This window comes from Cynara cardunculus (assembly GCF_001531365.2).
Source record: "Cynara cardunculus var. scolymus isolate 2C chromosome LG 13, CcrdV1, whole genome shotgun sequence".
NCBI lineage: Eukaryota > Viridiplantae > Streptophyta > Magnoliopsida > Asterales > Asteraceae > Cynara > Cynara cardunculus.
In genome coordinates, this window is record NC_037540.1 from 39,782,142 (window position 1) to 39,804,580 (window position 22,439).

Genomic DNA, 22,439 nt, shown 5'->3' on the forward strand with positions numbered 1-22,439 from the left:
ACATTTGTTAAAAAAATTACTATAATGTGTTTCAAATAAACATGTTCTTTAAACATTTACAATATATTTTATGTAAAGTTTCTTTTTTTTTTTTAAATTAGTTTTATTCCAATCAAAAATCGTATTTGGTAAATCACTAAAACACAAAGAAATCAACCACAAGGGTGGTGTCTGATTGGTTTGAGCTTGGCTCCAAAGGTCAAAAGTACCAGGACGCCTCAGGTTCAAATCCAAGAAAGAATAAAAATCCCTAAAAAAGCCTGATTTGAAAAAGTCTGATCAGACCCTTTTCAACCTCAAAGTCGGGCCCTTCTTTTGCTCATTGAAAACAGGCTTGGAAGGCCCAGTTGTGCATCTCTAGTGATGAGGGCCTCAAGTTTTTGGTGCGATATCCCGAGAACAAAGATAGTTCAATTTTACTAAAATAGTTTCATTAACAGTATCACAGTTGAAACCTTCAAGCAGTCTCGGTGAAAAGAAATTGTTATTTTGTTGAGACGGTAATGTAAATAGCGAAGGTGAAAAGGACAACGAAGGATCTCAGGTATTGTATCTTGAAAAACAACAATGAAACGCATTACAACATGAAAGCAGTGAAGGGCGGGATGAAAACTCCAATGGGTTGCCCGTTAAAGGTGGTCAGCAACAAGATTGGCATAAACCCTAAGCCCTAAACCCTAAGCGGTAGAATATGGCTTACCGAAGGACATGAGTTAATGATTTGCTAATGAAACGAGTGTTGAATGGGTTGTGAAGCAGATGGGTGTTGAACATGAAAACACAAAGGAACCCTAAGAAAAAAAACCTACATGATCGATATACATATATATATGCACGAAAAATCATTCGGACGTTGAAAAGAACATTTATAAGTCGACAACTTACGGTTGGACCCTAAAACCAGAGATTAAGGGGTAAACTTGACTAATCATTTACTTTAATTTAAAACTAATTTTCATTACAAGTTAAAGCCATCAAACGTTTGAGGAAAGTCGATAAACAATTATCCCCTGAGCGAGTATTTCTTACCTGTGAAGGGTTGGAACTTTGGTTCTTCCTTCGAGGGTGCCTCTGGTTTCGTCTCTTTACCAACTTCCTGCAAATTAAGAAGAATCGTTACGAGTTTAAGAGTCAACTGACAACGTGAAATGGGTATCATCAAGTCAAACCAAACAAGCTCGGTATATCCCACTCGGAGGTGGGGCCTGGGAGGGTCGGTAATAATTAGAATTTCCATTCAACTGTATGCCAAGTTATGAGACCATTTTTTCAAAAAAAAAATGAAAAATGAAAAGAAGTTACAAGACCATTGGCAACTATATCAAGTATCAAGAAAATATTTGTGATTTTAATGGGAGAGGGAATTCCGTTAGGGACCTAAAATTGATTAGGAACCCGAAAACTGCCGAATGCACGAAACATGTCCCTCTTCAGGATGAATATTCATCATGAATCACACATTCATGACAATTATGGACGTGTTATTCATCATGAATCACACATTCATGACCATTATGGACGTGTTATTCATCATGAATGTTATAACCTATTCATCAATGTGTGATTCATGATGAATAACATGTCCATATTCATGATGAATATGCCACGTGTCGTGCTGGAATGGAGAGAGTATATAACAATAGAATTGAAGTTGGGAGACCGTTGGCAATTTTATTGATATGTGGAGGAGCTAGGAATGATGATACACTTTCAGAACTCTAATAATATACACAAGTTTTATGCAATTTAATATGGAAGGGATACCAAATACCTTTTGCTTTTGAGGGGCTGCACGCTGGTTGTTGGCATTAGAACCGAACACAAGTTTTCCCTGAGATTGGCGAGATTTACTTTGTGAACTAGAACCAGTAGATGGCTGCTGCCCGCTGCTGCCAGAAACAGCAGGTTGCTTTCCTTTGGATCCAGAAGGAGATGAAACAGGCGGTGGCTGGTACTTCAAAGGTTTACCATCCAGCCTTCTTCCCGATCCTGTAAATGGGTTAAATTTCGGTTCCTCAACTGGAGCTGCTTTGTCTACATGGACACAAATGAAAACAAAAAGAACGGGCAATGCTCAATCAATCACCAGGGATAAAAATGTTGATGAATCAAAAAATCAGATGTACAAAAAAAAGGATGATGATTGTGAAGTTCTGCGTTCTAGAAACAAGTATGAAGGTTCATTTGTTCTATAATTGTGGTATCCGACCTTTCAAACTAAGTCAACAGGGTTCCGGTGAGAATGGAAGTTATGGTGAGAAGGTAAGAAGGGATCTCCACCCTTGGATCAATTCTAATTGAAGATCAACACTAATGAGGCACTGTATCAATTCCTGTGAGAAGCACAATTCATGGGGTGGGGGTGAGATTAAAAGTGATCAAGGGTCTAGATCCCTTCTTACGCTTCTCACCTTAACTCCTATTCTCACACGATCCTTCGTCACATAATCAAAACCTCCCGAATCATGAGGCAATAGATGACTAGGCGATTACCGCTGAGCCAACCCAAACATTGATAACCAACCAAATAAAAGCAAACAGGTTTGATATCAAGCGATCAGTCATGAAAAGAACAGTAATTCTCTGTCGTGATAATTAGGGGGTGTAAGCTAGTCGAGCTTTTAACGAGCTACTCAAGCTTGTTTATCTCAAGCTTGAGCTTAACAATTATCGAGCTCAAGTGGATCTCGGACAAAAAATAAAGCTCACTTAACTTAACGAGTCGAGCTCCATAACACCAACGTTCGAATCGACTCATTCAAAAGCTCGATTAAACTTTACGAGTCGAGTCAAGCAAAGCCATTCAAGCATACATTTTTTTGAGCCAAACATATTTATATGTTTACAAATTATATAATCAAAATATAAAAATCATCGAGCTTTAGTAAATAAATAAGTTAATCGATCTCGAATTCAAGCTCGTAAACGAGCATCGAGCTCAAACATTGAAAAAAAATCCGAGCCCAACTTTGAAAAAGTTAATCGGGCTCAAGTTGAGCTCAAGCCTGATATTACTTTTTCGAGCCTAACTTGAATAATCTGCTACTCGACTCGACACGGCTCATTTACACCCCTATTGATATTAGGGAAGATATCAATATGATTGTTTATAGAGTAAAAAATGCAAATCAATCCAGACCTAATTAAATTGTAGTAACAGAAAGTCATGATGAGAAAAAAGTGTAACATCATCAGAGAAAATAAAACCAAAAAAATAAAAAATGAAATTGACCTGAAACATGCTAAAAACAGATTTATACCTTCCGTGGCTGCCTTGCTTGAAGGAATAGACGATACAGGCCTCTCTGGTTCCTTATAATCAAGAGGAGGAGCAAAGTCTACCTCACAATCAGTTTCAATGATGCTTATCGCACTGGAAGGCTTCGATTCAATGATATCTATGTAGTATTTCTTGTTGTTATAAGCCACCATAATGCTATCTCCTGTGGTCAAACAAGAAAAGTTCCTCAGTGTTGTCTCTAAGCTGCATGGAAAACACAGAAAAATATTAGAAGGTTGAGTTGCAAAAATGCAAATTAATATGCAATACATAGTAGACCATGGACCATTTTCACGACTTACATTGCTTTTGGATTGGAAATATTCAAAAAGTCTGTTGTGTGTGGTTGCAACTTAACATATGTACCCTTCGGAAGGGTCACGTTCTTTACTCTCACAACGTCCCCCTCTTGTAAAAGCAGATTTTCCATCATCTGTGTGGAGAAAATAGATACATACATACGCATACGGATTAAAGGTCTATATAACCTAAGCACAAAAAAGGCAAAAAGGAAAACCAAAAAGTAGAAGGAATTTGAGATATTTATACCCAATAAGGCATGTATATCAAGCCTTCTTCTGCGATGAATTCTAGAACACCACAATGTGACAATCTATCGGTAGAAGCATTGCGTAGCTCGAACAACATTGGATAATCAATGTGGAGGGAAGCTGCAGCATAAAAGCTTGTCCATCATTGTTTTACACAGATTTAATTTCAAACTGCTAGCTAGTGGGTAGGGGTACTAGCACAAGAAGATAAAATCTATTCTTAAGGAAATCTAATTTATCAACCAACCGAGGCGATCAAGTGCAGAAGGAGGCATTATAACTGGAAAGGAAACAAATAAAAGTATCAGTAATTGCAAGGCAAACTCAAAATGCAGAACATACAAGCATTAAATATAAAAAACACTCACTTTTGTCACCATTTTCTATATGGGGCTGAAACAAATAAAAACATAGAAGGGTTAGAAATAATAATGAGAATTCCAATCAAACATGACATCAAGTGATAGTAGTAAAATATGTACTTCCTCTATTCCTAAATAACTGTCCACCTTGACTTGGAAATTTTACAATCAAAGAACAATTTGGGGAATAAGTGAACAACACATTTAGGATGTTGCTTACTTAATCTAGTTACTATTCATCCGACTAGCCTTTAGCTTTTAAAGTCCTTCAAGGGTAGATTTGACAGATCAAATATTTACTTGGCAACACTTGCCTTTTTATGTTACATTTCTTGTAGTGTTTGATGTTCTAATTTATGTTTGATAATCAAATCAGAATGTGGACAAAGGGTAACAGGGGGGGCAAAACGTTAAAACAATGAGCGCAGAAAATAGAAATCGTGTTTTGTTGGATCTGAAACCTCAACCACATTAAAGCCAAGCAGTCATTGTGCATTCATTTATAAACCCACTTTTAGCCATGAAATCATCAATCAAGCTTACAAATTTATAACTAGTGTTTACAATATTTTGTCAACCAATCACGGTTTTCTAAACACAGTTGTTCAACATCATTATTTGGTCCGATCTACACTATAAAGAAGTAAAAGAAAAAATGTGAATGTTGCCAAATAATGGCTTATTCTGAGCCAAGTCAATTGTATAGTATAAATTAAAGGGAGCAAGTGCTAGTCCACATATACAAGTAATAAATTCAATACACATTAATAAAGCTTCCCAACCTTGTCAATAAAAGATGCAGGGTAGCACCGATATGTTTGCTCAAAGGATATTCCATGATATCCATAATTGAAATACTGCATTTCACAAGCAAAGAATGAATATGAACATAACAAAGTTAATATTAGTAACTACTAGCAAACAGAAAACATAAAACCATATAATGCACGTAAAACAGAAAAGAAAAAAAAAAGAGGCAGCAAAAAACAATAAGAAATAGAAATTAAAAGCATATCTACTACTAGAGGAATCATAATCAAAAGATGGAGCATATATGTTGGTGCAAGTGTACCGAATGCATTTTCTATTTATTTACTACACTATATTTTGACGATCAACAAACAAAAACCCGATGTGTTTTGAAAAGTAATCATTTCATTGCACTTTGTAAAATGATTATTATAATTGCACCAAAAATACGATATCAAGTTGTATTTCGTAAAGCATGCATAGATCATCTCGTCATGTTTGATCTCTCTTTCTTACTCTCTTATTTTCCGCATATCTGTGTTTGTACTTGTGTTATTCAAACAAACAAATATGTCAAGAGAGAAAATTATGCATGCACACCCCTCATTCAACACATGGTTTCTATTTAAAGCCGAATTTGATATTTCACAAAAGTGAAAATTGCTGGGATACAACACATGTTTCTATTTGCTTTATTTGTTAACCCCTCATTCTGAAAAGAGAGATCCACTTACACTTTGAGCTTTCAATTTAACCCATTTGACCTCCAAACCAAAATGTAACTTATTATCTCAATAATTGGAATGCTAAAAATCAGTATATTCATAATTTTTGTACGTATTTGAAGTCTAGAGTTAGTCGAATTGACCTCAAAACTAAACTATGCATCTCTACCCCACCCCCAACACACACCAAGATATTGACATGGAAAAACTGCTACAACTATTTAGCATCAGAAGTAGCATAAACAACTAACAACAAGATCATGAGATACATACCATATTTTACTCCTTTTACCGCCCGAATCCAGCAACCTAAGTCCAAACGCAATCAGTAATTAGAGCAACACACATAAAACACAAACTACAAAATCATAAAGCCGAAACCAGATATAGTGATGGAATGTTTCAAAACAAATCGAACGCATAGCTAATGATCGAAGTAATTCAATTCATAATTGAAGATAATCAACACCTAAACTAAGATAATAGAACAAAATCAACGATCAACTACAAAATGTAATTGAAATTAGGGGTAAAAAAGAGTATTACCGATTGATGAAATGGTAGAAATTTCGGATTCTTTGCGGGAGATTTGGATTTGGAAAGCACAAAAAAGGTTGGGAAGGGGGGAAATCGACGTTGCAGTTGGATTGAAATAGGTTTTGGGGGAAGACAAGAAAGGCTAACGTGCGCCTCTGGGTTGTGTGCACGCAAACTTTCTGAACTCCCCTCCTTTCGGAATAACCATCTTTGGTGGCTTAAAATTTAATTTTTATTTCATTTTGATAAATAAAATATTAGCTTTTTGGTTGGCTTAATACATCAAGTCAGGGGTGCTTATACATTGGGTTGATCGGATTGAAGACATTTAAACAACTTAATTTAATGTTTACGATTTGGAAAAATCGTAACCCAACCCAACCCGTACGAATTGGTTGGGTTAGTCGAGTTGGTCGGGTTGATAGTTTGGTATATTAAAATATTCTTCTAACCTCGAATATGTTATTTCTCTATTCATAATTTCTTTTTTATCATCAACCATTTGATATAACTTATCCATACTTCTTATGTATTCACATTTAGTTAATTTTCTCAATTTACATATATATATGTTCACCGTTACTGAACATATATATAAATGAGTTATATAGATATGCGAATAGATTGAAAACATGTGTATATGAAGAGCATACATGATAGTTTTATTATCTAATGTATATAGAAATTCAATAATCATATTAAATCCAAGAAATAAAATGATATCGGGTTCATCGGGTTGGGTTTGGGTTCAAATAATAGTAACATAATATCAACCAAATACCTACGGTTTGACAATTTTACAACTCTATTAAACATCGGGTTGCTTCGGGTTGAATTATTTCGCGTTGGGTTGGTCGGATTTTTTAACACCCCTACATCCAGCCATGGATCTGTTTTGGAATCAGACTTTTTGTAGCTTGGAGATCAATATTTGAAAGCAAAAATAGTTGATGGACTTCTAATTTTAATTTTAATTTATTTAGTTAGTTTTTTGTACTTTAATGTTGACTTTAGTTTAGCTTAGAGACCAAGTTTGAGCAGAAGTTAACCAAAGGGTCTTTGGCCTAGCGGTATCGTAGCCCTTGCCTTCCTAGGAGGTCAAGGGTTCAAACCTCATCAAAGGTGAGGAGGGTATGTGAGTTTATTTGTTGCATTTGCCGTATATAAATATTATATACTTCAAAAAAAAATTGAGCAGAAGTTTCACTTTGTCCCTTTCTAACTTAGTATAAATAAGAGGTATGGTTTTGTGTTCAGGTGTGGAGAAATCCAATCAGATGTAATTTGATTGTGATTTACGGTTTGAAGTATTTAAAGTTTTTTTTTTAATATATAAATTCTGGTATTTTCTTGAATCTTGTTATACATTCTTCATTGCTTCTTTATATTTTCTCGCTTACCGTCTTTAATCTATTACGCTTTCTGCTCTTTAATTTTCATTATTTACTTCGATGTCTTTACTTTATGTCCTTTACATTTCCTTGCAATTTATGTCTGTTATGAGTAGCTAAATCTCTTAGCTTGGGTGTAAGACAGAAAATGTGGGTTTGTAAATTAAAATACATCATATCCTTTTACATAACAATAATGTTTCATTATTTCATTTCAAGCTTTATAAAACCAATGACACTTCTTCATAAGTTAATCACTGTAAAGTGTTAAAGTGTCATGAACTCTAAGTTGAGCCATTGATTGTACATCAATTTAAATGATATGGAAAGTAGATTTGAAAGAGTTGCTAACAAAGAAGTTTGTTATCTACATTTTCTAAATTGGTTAATTCTCGACAGGTTGATCAAAGTGTTAAAGTTGAATTGACTCAAAGATGAACCATTCAGAACACATCAACTTGAATGATATGAAAATTTGTTTGAAAGATTGATTTTTAACAAAGAGATTTATTTATCTATATATTTTGATGACACCGTTTGTCACTTTTACTGGTCGGATACTACATAGAGATATGGGTTGAAAGACATGATATCAGTGCAATGGTGAAGCCCGAGAGGAATACTCTCAAAATAAATGATGAAAATAGTTGTTCATAATTGCATGTTGTAGCATTTTGACAGCATTGATCTACTAGAATTTATGTTTACGTCTCACCAAAAGCCTTACACATTTGCTTTCTTTATTTTCAGTAGCATTAAACTCAAACCCAAATCAAAATCTTCAAATTCGTCATCTAAAGTTAGTCTTTTAACTCGAGATCTTGCAACTTAAAATATTTATTCTTGTAGAATACGATACTTGGTACTTACCATTTTATTACTTGAATGTGATAATATTGACATTTATATACTTACATGTGTCACCAAATAGTGTTGTAGAGATACAATGTTTTAAATAAACCTGATTTATTTAAAACATTGTTAATATTACGTGTAACTTTTTTGGGTTAAAATAATGTATGTGACCAATTTTCAAAGGTTCAATATTTATTTATTTAAAAAAAATATTCAGAGACTTAATTATTTAAAATAAAAAAGTTTAATAATTTTTTACATTCAAAAAAATAATTCAGAGACTTAATTATTTAAAATGAGAAATTTAATGATTTTTCAAAAAAAAAATGTTTTAAGGCCTAAACCATTCAAAATGGAAATGTTATTGGTTTTTTTTTTAGGACTTTTACTGACACATTCATTTAAAAACCTTTATTTTAATACCATCAACTTTTATGTCGGCATGAAAACAACTGCTCTACCATTACATATCCACCTTAATTTTACTGAGATTTAGGGCCTATTTTCAATATAAGTCCATCAATGTTAAATGTGAAACGAGCACGTAAACGACGCTTTGAACAGAAACTCGTATATATAACAAACAACAAGCATGTAAAATCCATGCATCAATAAGAACCCGACTACACCGCCATGTACCGATCGTCTAGTAGAATTATTCGATCATAGTAGAAATTGGTGCTACCTTCAATGGTATTACATTATACGACTACTTGCTTATGAATATAAGAAAAACGAGCAAAATTTGACGACAATGAGAGACCAACCTTCACGACGCTAATGAATAGACCGTAAAAACCGTATCCATAAACTTGCAAACCTGTTACGTAACCAAGAAAATACACACATAAGAATATTGGGATCGATACATAGCCCCAGAAAAGTTCAAACTGAAGCTCAAATTCAACTTTTTTGAGCGTTCTTATTCAACGGTTTATAATTCACGAGCATTATAGCATATAAAAACTACGTCAAACGATATATCAAACGCTAAAGTTAGCAAATGATATGGAATACATTTCAAATGGGAATAATAAACACCTGTTCGAGATGGGCACGAAATCGGTCCAAACTTTTATCTAGCCTAAAAGACAAAGCTTTATCTGGTCCGTCTCAAAAATTTTGGACCGATTAAGGAGCGGCAATCTAGCCTAGCCTCACCAGATAATTAGTACTCAAAAGACTCGCAAACATAAAAAAATGACTAGTAAACCAAATTTGCATAATCGACGGTAGCAGCTCAACTGGTAAGACCTTGAATTTGTTGCTCAGATGTCATTAGTTCAAGTCCCATCAAGGAATCTAAAGGGTTTGTCAGACTGTTAACTTCAAAACGCCATGAGATTAGCTAAGGTGCACGTATGCTGGCACGGACACCCAAAAGATGGTTCACCAAATATTGACCGAACACTACATGCAGGTCTTTCCGCTCTCGGGTAAGACCACCTTATTGCATCCAATACGGGCTTTAACTAGTAACTATTTCGCATGATCCGATTCTTATATTCGAGCTTATATCTTCTAATACCTATCTTCGCTTCTCTATTTCATTTAGAGCTCATGGTTTGTGTCTGTAGATGCTTCTTTTCAGAACACAAGCGTTATTATGCACCACAAATACAACTTTTCAAGATCAAAAATTCTCATAACTTACACTTGTCCTAGGCCCAGACCAAAAAAGCCCGACCTATAAAAGCCCGATTGGGCCCTTTTTCAACCCAAAAGCCTGGCCCGGCACGGGCCTAAAAAAGCCCGGACCAATTTTTGCTCACTGAACCTAGTGCATCTCTACTCTGGTATACCATAAATGGTAGATAACACAAGCACAACTAAGTGTCTTATCCTTGTAGATATGAGCATTTCAGTTCGTCACTAACATACCGTAAGTATTTACACCAGGTTAAACTAAAAGAAGCCAAATATACCACCAGCATCGGATAACAGTTAACCACATCAGACCAGCACAAACCTACCTTTGTTTAATATAAGCCCGTATGAACCAGAAATATAAAGGGTGTGTGCACACACAATTTACATCACCGACCGAAAGACTGCAAGTCACTAAAACTAAATTGTGCTTATAGCACGTGTAAATTCCTAATAAACTGCTTTATAAGGACTTAGGGGCTGTTTGGCAGTTGCTGAATGATTAAGTGGTCAGAATGATTAAGAGGTTTTCATGATATAGTGCAAAATGAAATATAATTGTTTGGTAATTGTTTACAATGAAATTAGTGCGCATAATGGTTAAGGGAGGCCCATGATACAAAATCATTCAGAGGGTTTTAGAACCGTTAAGAGGCAGACTTTTTTTTACCAAACAAGATTCACCTCTTAATGATTCAAATGTTGCCTCCTAATGGAACTGTTAAGAGGTAAACAAACAACCCCTAATAGAACCAAACAATTGCTCATCATATGTAAAGATGTTACAGTAAGTTAATATGACGCCCATCTTAGGACATCTTCAAATTAAAACATTTTATTAGTCTATTTATATGACATTATTTGAAAAAGTTCCTTATAAAAACAATTGCCATATGAAAAGATAAGAGTGTAAAATGCCGTAAAAAAGCCAATAGGATTTCAATGGTGCCCTTAAAAACTCCTGAAATCGTCTTATCAACTTATTGCATCATTTTTACGTATGACATACTATAACCTTTTAAGTCCTAGTCTATCGACACATTTAGGGGTCATTTACCAAACACTTACTGTGTAACCGCTTACCAACAAGAGTTATCACCCTCAAGTACCTTATCAGGTAACATTCTCAGCAATCAAAATGGATTGTTGGTAAGCGTTTCTTACCCGGTAGCACTAACCAGGTAGTCTTTCTCCCTCACTTACCGAGTAAGATTCTTAGTGCTTACCATGCCTCTTACCGGATAAGATTCTCAGTCATTGTCGTGCTTACCCGATAAGCGTTTGGTAAACTGTCCCTTAGACATATTTAGCATACCATAAAGCCAATTTTGTTCTAGTGAGTATAGATTATACACCACACTCTTGTATCCAAAACTACAATTCTATGAGCAAAGAGATAAAGAATTCAAGATTGTTTAGAATCAATCAATAACAAATGCATCAATAATTCAATGCAAAAGTATCAAACTCATAAAATCTCAAATGAATTCCATACTAAAAAACAAAAGAACAGCTAAACACATAAGGATGCATTTATATATAAACACTTCAAATTTAAGAAACAAAGCTTCCATTATACCTTCTGTTTCCTATCATGCCATCTTGCTGCTGCTCATAATCCCAGAAAGCAAACCCAATACTGCAAAAGCCAACAAAGGACTAACATCCAAAGTATCAAATAATGGAGGGATGATGTTCCTAAACAGATTCAAATAAGGATCACACAAATCACGAATGGCTGACAATGGCTGTCTATCCCATGGAATATTCGGAAACCAACTCAACAAAACCCTAACCAGCAAAACCCCACTGTAAATATCGAGCCATTTCGCCATTCCGGCGGCCACAACCGTCAACGGCGTGTGCAGACGACCCGACCGGCCACTCATGGTGGCAAAAAACAAAGGACCGGTAATTGACAGTACGTTTTTGTGAAGGTTCGAATTCACGGCGATGGTGGAGATTTTCTGAGCGAATACTTTGGAAGCTGCGAGGGCAATTGCGACTAGGGTTGTGATTGTTCTAGTGGAGCCGATGAGTAGCGATTCCGCTGGTGGATTTGGGGAAACCGTAGACGAAGATGAGGCGATAATCAGGGATTTCTTAGGGTTTGCGAGAGAAAAACGAAGGGATTTTGGAGAGAAAGGGAATTTGGGTTTAGAAAGGGAGACAATTGAGGGTCTGTGAGGATGAAGGAAGGTAGGGTTTTGGGGGATTAGGGTTTGGGAAGCCATTAGAGATAGAGAAGAAGAAGATGAGGAAGAAGCCATTTCCAATGAAATTTTGTGAAGATTTTTTCTACGCCTCACTCTTTAAACTTCGTTAAACAGTTGTGTAATGATTCTAGAAGCTTTCTAGAATAACCATTTATAAGTATGAAAAATGGCAAAAAAGATCCCTCATGTTTGACAAAAGTAAAAAATTAGTCCTTATATTTGTTACCATTTCATAAAAAAAAAAGGGAAAAAAATTGCATCAAAATGTAACGAACATTAAGGGGCTGTTTGGCATTTGCTGAATGATTTGGTACATAATGATTAAAAGACGCTCATGATATAGTGCAAAATGAAATATAATTGTTTGGTAATTGTGTACGATGAAATTAGGGCTCTTAATGATTACGGGAGATCTATGATACAAATTCATTCAGAGAGTTTTAAAACCATTAAGAGACAAACTTTTTTTTGCCAAACAAGATTCATCTTTTAACGATTCAGATGTTGCTTCTTAATGGAACCATTAAAAAGTAAACAAACAACCCTAATTATTTTTACTTATATCAATTTCGTTTGATAAACGTGTGCTCAACTTGGGTGATACTGACTTATTTTTATAAATTACAATATAATTTGATAACTTAACATTCGTATTATTAATGGTTACAAGATTTAACAATTATCGTTCAAAATTGGTATAAAATGTGAAGAATTAAGAGATTGTTACAATAATTGGGATGGGAAGGGGGGGATATAAGGATGGTGATTTGCCCCGACACGATAGGGAACCCAGCTCATTCTATCCAAACGGGGACGGGGATTCCTCGCTAAAACGGGTCCCAGGGTCAGGGGTTGTTACTCAAATCGTGGTTGGGGTCGGGGACGAGGATCCTCCGTAAACTCAAACTAACGGATATTCTTCATAAGGTTTGACCGGAGATGAGATGTTAATCCCTGTACCTGCCCGGGACCAGAGCCGGGGTCGGAGGCTGTTACTAAAAACCGGGGCCGAGGATTACAAAACCCTCCTCATCGCCGCCCCGTTGCCATGCCTAGGGGGATATCGCGTTAAATAATAATCAAGGCAGACTTCATTGTATTTTATGAATTTTAGCCATCTAAGAGCAATATCTCCATTGGAAGGCTCTTATAAAAAACTATTATTGAAGAGACTTCTTATAAGACATTCATATATTTGAGGCTCTTGTACAAGAACTTTGGTCGTCCATGAACTTTGTGTAAAATGACATTTTAAAAGTTTATTATATAATTAAATAATTACTGATATTTAAAAAAAAATGGGACCCACAAAATGAATTCTTATAAGAACTACTGTTTGGTCGTAATATCAATTTCTCTCTGTTACGATTCTATCCATACTGTTTGGTCGTAATATCCACATGTTACTTCTACAAAGTTAGGTTATGCATCCGGGAAAAACATATCTAGTTGGAGAATAAGGCACGCTCAAGCTCAATTGCTCATGTCAGTGTTGGTTGGTGCAGATGTCCGCGTTGGTCATTAACGAGGTTCAAAATCGCGTAAGAAGTGGTGTAGTAGTGAAGTCAAGCCTCAAGCCTTACATGCCACGGCGAGGAAGCAGCGGTTTACAAAACGTGACATAAGGCGACAAATTTGTATGTCATACTTAGAATTATATTTACATATGTGTTTTCTATATATTAGCTAATTAGATAATTATATTAAAAAATATTTATTCATATTAGAAGAAGAAAAATCACATAGATTATTATTATAGAAATAGTTTTCGATCAGATATTTAAAATAGAACTTATAAAAGTAATTTTGCAACTTTGTATTAATCATGAATCTATGATGTTTATGAATTCGTGAAACTACTAGTGATGTGATTAGATATATCTATAAAGATGTAAAATTTAAAGTTAATAGTGTTAATATATATATACACATTTATATATATATATATATATATATATATTGAAAGATCACGAATTTAACTAAGAAGACCAAATATTTGTGAAAATTCGTTTTTTAAGATAAAAAGGAAAAAATTACTCGCATAAACGTCCACAAACACGTATTTCACTTTTTATTAGAACGATTATTTTCGCAACACAATGACTAGTTCGAGCTTTGGCTGTCCATGGATCCAAAAAAATGTTGTCTTGCCACATACTATTGATCATGATTTAAATCATATGAACATAATTTGTGTATCATTTTACTAACCGAGTTAGCTAAAGGGATGTTTGACAGTTGCTGAATCGTCTTGTGTAGAATTATTAAGTGGTCAGAATGATTAAAAGACTCACATGATATTGTACAAAATAAAATATAATTGTTTGGTAATTGTTTACAATGAAATTAAGACTCTTAATGGTTAAGGGATGTCCAGGATACAAAATCATTCAGAGGTTTTAGAACAATTAAGAGGCAGACTTTTCTTTTACCAAACAAGATTTACATCTTAACGATTCAGATATTGTCTTTTAATGAAACTATTAAGAGGTAAACAAACAACCCCTAAATACTTATTGCTTCTTTACCATCTTTTAAGGGATTGTTTATGAAACATTTACCGCTTCTTATCAGTTAATTAAACACTTATTGTCTCTTATAGGGCAAGAAACACTTGATGTATAAGATGATATTTACCAATATTCTTGTTGTGTCAGTTTTACTAACCGATAATTTTACATGGTAAGCGATGGCGTTTTACTATGTTATATTGATGACCAGAAATCTTACCTCACCATTTTGCTAACCGAGAATTTTACTCGGTGAGAACAGTTTTACTATGTTATTCTGATGACCAAAAATCTTACCCAATTTATGTTTGATAAACGACTCTAGATAAGGCTTCATGCTCCCCCTTCACCCAATAAGTATTAGCATTTAGGGGCCGTTTATCAAACACTTACCCAGTAAGCGTTTATCGGTAAAATGTAACACTATCATTTAACTACCGGGTAAGATTCTAGTCCACCAAAACGGTATCGTATGCAACAATTTACCCGGTAAGCGCTTACCGTGGTACGAGTCGTCGCCCTCACTTACTGGGGTAAGGTTCTTGGTCCTTGTCTCGCTCTTACTGGGTAAGATTTTTGGTTCTTACCATGTTCATCCGGTAAAGTAATGTGACTTTGTGTTCACTTACTCGAGTAAGCGTTTGGTAAACGGCCCATTAGTAAACCGTTAATAGTCATTTCCCTTTGGGATATTTAAGTTTCTATGCTTAATGTAATCCAATATATCAATAATATGCTCCATATTAGCACTCTTTAAAATATATGCCCCAAGATAAATGCTTAACACAATCAGCTACAAGTTGACGACTAACAAAAAGGTCTTATTCTGCAGCAACACCATTAATGATACTGAGATAACAAATAAATAGACCATAAAATTTTAAAAAAAGGATGTTCAAAACCTGCCAAATTTAAATAAACAAAGAAAACATGATCTTGATTGATTAATAAGAACAGACAACAAACAGATAAAGAAGAAAAAAACCTCCATTTTCATTCTCTGTAACATCTTAATCTGCTCGGGATTGACCGGCACGTGAAGACAAGATGATACCGACGATGAGACCGTATAGAGCCAGAGCTTCCGCAAAAATGAGGATAAGAATCATCCCCACGAATAGCTTCGGCTGCTGGGCGTTGGCTCTGGTAAAAGATACGCAGATATTCAGCAGACGAAATGAAACATCATAAGATATTTTGAAATATTTCATTTTGCTAAAGGAAATCACAAATCCCTGAGTTGATTTCAGATAAACTAACTAAATCAAACAAGTGCAACATATCCCACTTGAAAGTAGGGTCCGGGAGCTTGGACGCACCCCTGTCCTCTACACCCAAAGAGTAGAGCGGATGTTTCCGTGAAAACCTCTTGCTTAAAAGTACGAGCGAGAAAAAGAAAAAGAAAAAGAAAAAAGGTAGGATGAAACATATTAAAAAGTAAGGAAAGGAAAGCACCCCTCTCTACATCTAGGGAAATTGACATAAATCCAAAGTTGATAGGTGGTTTCACTTCTTAGCCATTTTCCGAACTCAAATTCACTTTTTAACAAATTTTTACGCAGATGGCTTACCTTAAGCATATGCGTAAGGTTTCTGAATCCTTACGACCTTACAAATATGTGTAAGCCTTCCACATAAGGATTGGTTAAAAAGTGAATATGGGTCAGAAAACTGGCTAAAAAGTGAAACCACCTTCTGCTTTGGCTTATTTCATTTTAATTCAGCCTTTAATATAGACTGAGAAATAAAATCTAAAATGGTGGTTTCCATCATCCTGACAATTTATTGAAAACAAAAAACAAATAATTTATCTAAATTCATACAGACAGCTTAATCCATACAGGGTTTAATGGAATTAAAAACACCATGTTAGCCGTTAGATAGATTCGTCACTTTTATATTAATCTTACTACAACCATTGGATCAAGATGCATGACCTTCTCACCAGGACTAACCCAATTATGAAGCAAAAATTCAATAATGATAAAAATGACTTGCATCTATGGTAAAAAAAAGAATTAGAAACAAGAAATTAACAAGCTAATAAAGGTCATATACGACTGCCCACTTGGCATCATCTAATGAATAACAGTGTGGTGTGTAACTCATGAAAATCTCCCCAATCCATGGTCCAAAAATATTACCAATCCATGTATCAAGCCATGACTATTTTCTACCTGGTCATACATAGAAAGAAGATGACTTCCAATTGGTGAAGAGCAAGACAAGCGTTTTGACAAAAAAACAACCCACAAAATGTGAAGTACCAACAAGCATTCTTGTACAAAGCACAGAGATGTCCAAAACTAGGTTAAGAATTCAATTCCCAAATCCCAATTATGAGCATAAAGACCCAAAATAGAATCAAAGCTCACAAATAATACACTTGTATGGCTCTTCATCGTTTCACCAAACCACTCCCTTAATGCCCAAATCCATTAGTGGGTATCTTAAAAATTAAATTCACAGTTCTAAGTTGAATTCATCGTCCAATTATGTTTGGGTATTCATATTTTGTAAATCAGTTGTTTCATACTCTAGAATGTGTGACTGCTTAAGTGCCTTATTTTCTTGAGTAGTACTTGGTAGGAAATAAGCTTTTGTGCTATTATGTTAAATTTTCTCTTCAATTTTCAGGGATTTGGAAAAAGTTTGATGGCATTCAAACAACTAGAAGACATTAACTAGTTTGATAAGCAATATAGCTCAATGTACAACAAGGCTTCAAATGTTATAACTTTAGCATAAAGATGACTTAAACTGGTTTGATCTTTTACTAATTATAATAATTAAACCCAAATAACAGAAGTTGTTTACTTTTGAAGTTTTGTACTTCTTGATTTTCGAGGTTAGCGAGTGGTCAATTTCGTTAAACATATTGTTTAATTCTCATTAAATATCATGTCATCCAAATCCTTACAAACCACAACACATGTGCGGGTTTGTTTGAACTCTAGACACAACCTCATTCATCAAATTTACACTTTCAACCCCTAAGCCTTGAACCTAAACAATACAAGTTAAGTACTCATTAATTAACTCAATCACTTTATTAATTACAATTACCCAACCCCACAAATATGATTATGCTTGCGTATGTTCTTTCTCTTCAACCATCAAAATAATTAATATTCATATTATAATATAGCAGTTGCTTACTAATATTTTCATAACAAAAGGCAAGAAGAAAAAAAAGTTGCCTGTTGCATTTGATATAGAAATTTTTAATTTGTTTAACATTGACGGTTCCCAAATGATCAAAATAATTGATCACAAAGTAGTTTTTTTTATTACTTGGAGTTAGTGTGAGTTAGATTTTGGTTTATTCATTTTGATCAAATACAAGGATAGAATATTCAATCTGTTGCATAATTATCAATCCTAAACATCATTTTTTTACATATTCCTCTTGATATACTTTCCACCTCAATATCTCATCAGGCCCGATAAAAGCCTAGTCAAACCCAGTCTTTGGCCCCAAATCCTACCCAACCCAATTTAAGCCCGATCAAAAATAGGCTAGAAAACCTTTTTTCCCTCTTTCTTCCTTCTAGCTGTTTTTAGGCTTCAATAAGACAATTGTAGCCGTATTTTTTGTCATCTTATGATTTCTTCCCAATAATTCTACTATTTTACCCTTAAAACTAGCTGTTGGAGAAGTATTTTTGGGAAGCTCATTTTAGGTGAGTTTGGATAAATAGAAAGTGAAATAGATTATATAAGAATAGATTATGTATGTATGTAAGCTAAAACATAAAAGGCAATGAAGGACTTATGATATGATGAAAACAAATGGTAAATATGTGAGAGTTGCTTGACAATTGACATGGGCAACCTCCCACCCACATAAGTCATACTGAAGATTAATATATCTTTGTGGACTATGTTATGTAAATTTCTATTATCTTATTTAAATATCCATGTATCTTTAATGATACATCTTTTTTTCCTAAACATGAGTATTTTATTAATCAATTAGTTGATTTGAATGGCAAAACCTATAACATCAAGTAAAATATAATTGGCATTTTTTATGTGCTTAATCTTCAAATATCTTTTTTATTCATAGGGTAATGAAATTTTTTTTGTTATTAATATTTCATGGATATATGAGATAATGAGATGGAAAGTATATCAAGAGGAGTATGTAAAAATTGATGTTCAAGATTAATATTTATGGAACACATTGAACATCCTAACCTAATATTTAATCAGGACAAATGAACCAAAGTTTGACCTGACATCAACTCCAAGTAATTAAAACAAACCACTTTGTCATCAATTATTTTGATCATTTGGGAAAGATGATTAATGAACCAAACTGTTAAACATAATAAAAAAAATTATATCAAATGCAATTTATTCTTCTTGTTTTATGTTATAAGAATACTAGTAATCAAGTATTATATTATAATATGAATATGATAATATTTATTTATTTTTATAGTTGAAGAGAAAGAATATAAAAAGTAGAATTATATTGGTGGTTTTGAGTAATTGTAATGAAGTGATTGAGTTAACTAATGAGTGCTCAACTTGTACTGTTTAGATTAAGGCTTAGGGGTTGAAACTGTAAAATTGGTGAATGAGGATGTCTTAAGAGTTCAAACACACAAAACAGACATGCATTTGTTGTAGTCCTCAAGGATTTGGATGATATGATATTCAATGAGGACTAAACAAAATGTTTAACATAACCCACCGCTTGTTAACTCTCAAATTCAAAAATAGTGTAGTACAAATCTTCAAAGTTGTCTAAAACCAGAGGAACCCTAACCAATCTTCAAATGTTATACTATAGCATAATTTACTTTTTATGTGGTGCTAAATGTTGCCATGTTATCCCTATCCCATCGAACCTTGTAAGACTACACTATCAATGCATCAATCCTTTAAAGAACAAAAGCTAGGGGGTGATGGCACCTTTTTTTCTATTAGCACATAACATGCATCATATACGGATCTATATTATTTTAACAATGGTCCATCCTGGATCCATCTTCAATGAACAAGATCAATCTTTTGACCTTTTTTAACTAAGAATTTCATGACTAGCAGGCTAGCACAAACATGCATCAAACACAATTACAATTTTTGTATTCCTTCCATCCCAAAATAAGTGTCCACAATAGAAATGACACATAGTATTAGACATGCATAATTATTACACTTTTTAGTTAACCAATTGCAACTCTTAAATATTTGTGCATTAAGGGTTAATTTGAGAATTTAGTTATATATTTTTAATAAACTGGACACTTATTCTAGGACAGAGAAAGTAGTTCATATTCATGTCAGTTACTATGAATCATGAACAATACCTGACACCGGCATCACCGACAATTCCAATTGCCATTCCTGCAGAAAGACCAGCAAGACCACAAGCCAAACCAGAGGAAAGATGTGCATAGCCATCAAACAGATAATACGATTTCGCCTTAGGGTTAATTCCAGTACTGATGATAACAGCAATAATCAAACCATAAATACCGAGCACACCAGCCATAACCACAGGAACAATAGACTTCATCACCAGCTCAGGCCTCATCACACCCATCGATGCCACACCTACACCACTCTTCGCTGTTCCATATGCCGCCCCCATACCTGTACAAATCAATCAGCCAAAAACATAAACTTCGGCTTTTCCAAACCCAATAAACGTTACAAACTTACAAAACAGTTTTCATGTAACAAATGTGAAACATTTGGGACTGTTTTGTGTGGAAGAAGTACGAAAATTACTTTATATATGAAACACACCACATACACACTCATACAAACACAAGAACAGAACAGATCAAACAATAGGAATCAGAATCATAACTTAAAATCAGACTCGCTAAATGGTTTGGATCGGTTTTAAACGGTTTGTAACATTTATCGTATTTGTATTTGATATAGGTCTTCTCAAGTATCTAATCAAACATAAAAACAAGCGATTTAAGTAAAGTTGCCATAAATCCTATACTTCTAGAATTACAATCTGTCGTTCTATATCCAATTCGAAAATTCAAGATACGAATTTGTTCAAAACGTAAGAATTCAACACCAAATCTATATCTATGCATAAGTAATGGATTAATCGACGATAAATCAAGGAACTAAAAGTGTATATGAAATTAGGGATTTGATGACGTACATGAGAAGACAAGAGCAGCAGCTGCGCCAAGGAAACCAAAGAAAGGAGCAGTTTCATCACCGCTGAATCCTGAATCCGCCATTGTTAACAGATTTTGGATCGAAATCGATCGGAGAAGTGGAACCAGAAAGTTTTAGATCTGTGTGTATTTGTTGTTCAGCACCTGTCCTTCTGGATCACGAGCGGACAACTTTTGAGAAGATTTTATCGAATCAATCAATCAAAATATCGATTGGATCTATGAAAAAGATTTGTTAAATGCAAACTTAGTCCTTGTGGTTTATATAAATTAACAAACAAGGTCCTTGATTTTTCTTAACGAGTTACGTAACTGTAGTTTTATCTTAATAGCATATATGATATATATATATCTATACTATCTTATAAAATATTTGGCTAAAACTCTTAAAAATTCTTAAACCCGTTTATCCCTAAACGATTTCATCTCTATCCGATTTTATCTCATATCTGAATTCGTGTAACTAACTGCAGATAATAAAACTAATGATTACTTAAAATTCAAGATTACAAGTAAATTATGCAAAAATACAACTTATCAAATTTCGATATTTGAATTCGTATAACTAACTGCGGATAAACAAAATCAAATAGAGAATAAACATCTTATTTTAAAATATAAAAAATCTAAAATATAATTAGGATAATTATCGAGTTCCAACAAAATAATTAATTATTATCTTTATAAAAAAATTATATTATTAAACCAAATATAAATTACTTCGTTATTGTATCTAAATTTAATAAAAATTTTGAATTAAAAAATTACACAAAAAATGAGGAATTTTAAATAATTAATTTGATACGAATATCGATATATTTTTGTTATGCATAAAATACTGTATATTGATGCATATTAATTAAAATTCAAGATTACAAGTAATTATCCATAAGTACAACTTATTAAAGCTAGATGTTTGAATTCGTATAAATAACTACGGATAAACATAATCAAATAGAGGATGAACATCTCATTTTAAAATATAAGTAGAATAATTATCGAGTTCCAACAAAATAAATAATTATTATCTTTACAAAAAAAGTATATTATTAAACCAAATATAAATTACTTCGCTATTGTATATAAATTAAATTATAAAAAAATTGAATTAAAAAATTACACAAAAAAATGAGGAATTTCAAATAGTTAATTTGATACTAATATCGATGTATTTTTGTCAAATTTTTATAATATCTTCAAACATATATTTTATTCAAAAATAAAAACATCATCGTTTTCTCAAAGTCACATAAAACTATATTATAACATTGACTGAGATAAAAAATAAAATGAAATATTAAAATCACGATGTATCTCGCTGCTTGCGCGAATACACTTCTAGTTATATTATAAAACATTTGACAAAACTCTTAAAACCATTTTTTATGCATAAAGTAATGTTTATTTATGCATATTACTTAAAACTCAAGATTGCAAATAGGTTGTGCTTAGGT

General features: G+C 33.6%; 3 protein-coding genes across 4 annotated transcripts; all 3 read right to left on the reverse strand.

Annotated features, from left to right (window-relative positions):
- Positions 1 to 922: 922 nt before the first annotated feature.
- On the reverse strand, positions 923 to 6,387 carry LOC112524720 (ubiquitin recognition factor in ER-associated degradation protein 1-like). 2 transcript variants are annotated; one of them, XM_025134678.1, is made up of 10 exons: positions 6,215 to 6,387; positions 5,942 to 5,977; positions 4,976 to 5,050; positions 4,200 to 4,224; positions 4,079 to 4,111; positions 3,830 to 3,951; positions 3,583 to 3,713; positions 3,261 to 3,484; positions 1,772 to 2,034; positions 923 to 1,096 (listed from the first exon to the last, which is right to left on the reverse strand). In XM_025134678.1, exons 2-10 carry the CDS (start codon positions 5,942 to 5,944, stop codon positions 1,004 to 1,006), a joined length of 969 nt encoding a protein of 322 aa, XP_024990446.1. In that variant the 5' UTR covers positions 5,945 to 5,977; positions 6,215 to 6,387; the 3' UTR covers positions 923 to 1,003. The 2 variants fall into 2 exon arrangements, with proteins under 2 accessions (XP_024990446.1, XP_024990444.1); XM_025134676.1 differs by lacking the exons at positions 5,942 to 5,977; positions 6,215 to 6,387 and having other exon boundaries at positions 4,976 to 5,056.
- A 2,609-nt stretch (positions 6,388 to 8,996) lies between these two features.
- On the reverse strand, positions 8,997 to 12,379 carry LOC112525884 (ylmG homolog protein 1-2, chloroplastic-like). Its single transcript, XM_025136199.1, has 2 exons — positions 11,678 to 12,379; positions 8,997 to 9,271 (listed from the first exon to the last, which is right to left on the reverse strand). The coding sequence occupies exon 1, from the start codon at positions 12,366 to 12,368 to the stop codon at positions 11,691 to 11,693; it is 678 nt and encodes a 225-aa protein (XP_024991967.1). The 5' UTR covers positions 12,369 to 12,379; the 3' UTR covers positions 8,997 to 9,271; positions 11,678 to 11,690.
- Positions 12,380 to 15,549: 3,170 nt separating this feature from the next.
- LOC112525911 (V-type proton ATPase subunit c4) lies at positions 15,550 to 21,180 on the reverse strand. The gene is made up of 3 exons (XM_025136227.1): positions 20,967 to 21,180; positions 20,146 to 20,431; positions 15,550 to 15,967 (listed from the first exon to the last, which is right to left on the reverse strand). The coding sequence occupies exons 1-3, from the start codon at positions 21,046 to 21,048 to the stop codon at positions 15,835 to 15,837; spliced, it is 501 nt and encodes a 166-aa protein (XP_024991995.1). The 5' UTR covers positions 21,049 to 21,180; the 3' UTR covers positions 15,550 to 15,834.
- Between the last annotated feature and the right edge of the window lie 1,259 nt (positions 21,181 to 22,439).

What these genes read in the sequence shown, in the direction of transcription:
- LOC112524720 (XM_025134676.1), bottom strand. Translation starts at nt 5,056, where the DNA reads ATGCAGTATTTCAATTATGGATATCATGGAATATCCTTTGAGCAAACA. An exon ending in TTCTGCACTTGATCGCCTCG is followed by an intron (nt 3,952 to 4,078) that starts GTTGGTTGATAA and finishes TTTATGCTGCAG; the next exon opens with CTTCCCTCCACATTGATTAT. An exon ending in CAGCCCCTCAAAAGCAAAAG is followed by an intron (nt 1,097 to 1,771) that starts GTATTTGGTATC and finishes CTTAATTTGCAG; the next exon opens with GAAGTTGGTAAAGAGACGAA.
- LOC112525884 (XM_025136199.1), bottom strand. Translation starts at nt 12,368, where the DNA reads ATGGCTTCTTCCTCATCTTCTTCTTCTCTATCTCTAATGGCTTCCCAA.
- LOC112525911 (XM_025136227.1), bottom strand. Translation starts at nt 21,048, where the DNA reads ATGGCGGATTCAGGATTCAGCGGTGATGAAACTGCTCCTTTCTTTGGT. An exon ending in TGCTGCTCTTGTCTTCTCAT is followed by an intron (nt 20,432 to 20,966) that starts GTACGTCATCAA and finishes TGATTTGTACAG; the next exon opens with GTATGGGGGCGGCATATGGA. An exon ending in GTCGGTGATGCCGGTGTCAG is followed by an intron (nt 15,968 to 20,145) that starts GTATTGTTCATG and finishes ATCTTTTACCAG; the next exon opens with AGCCAACGCCCAGCAGCCGA.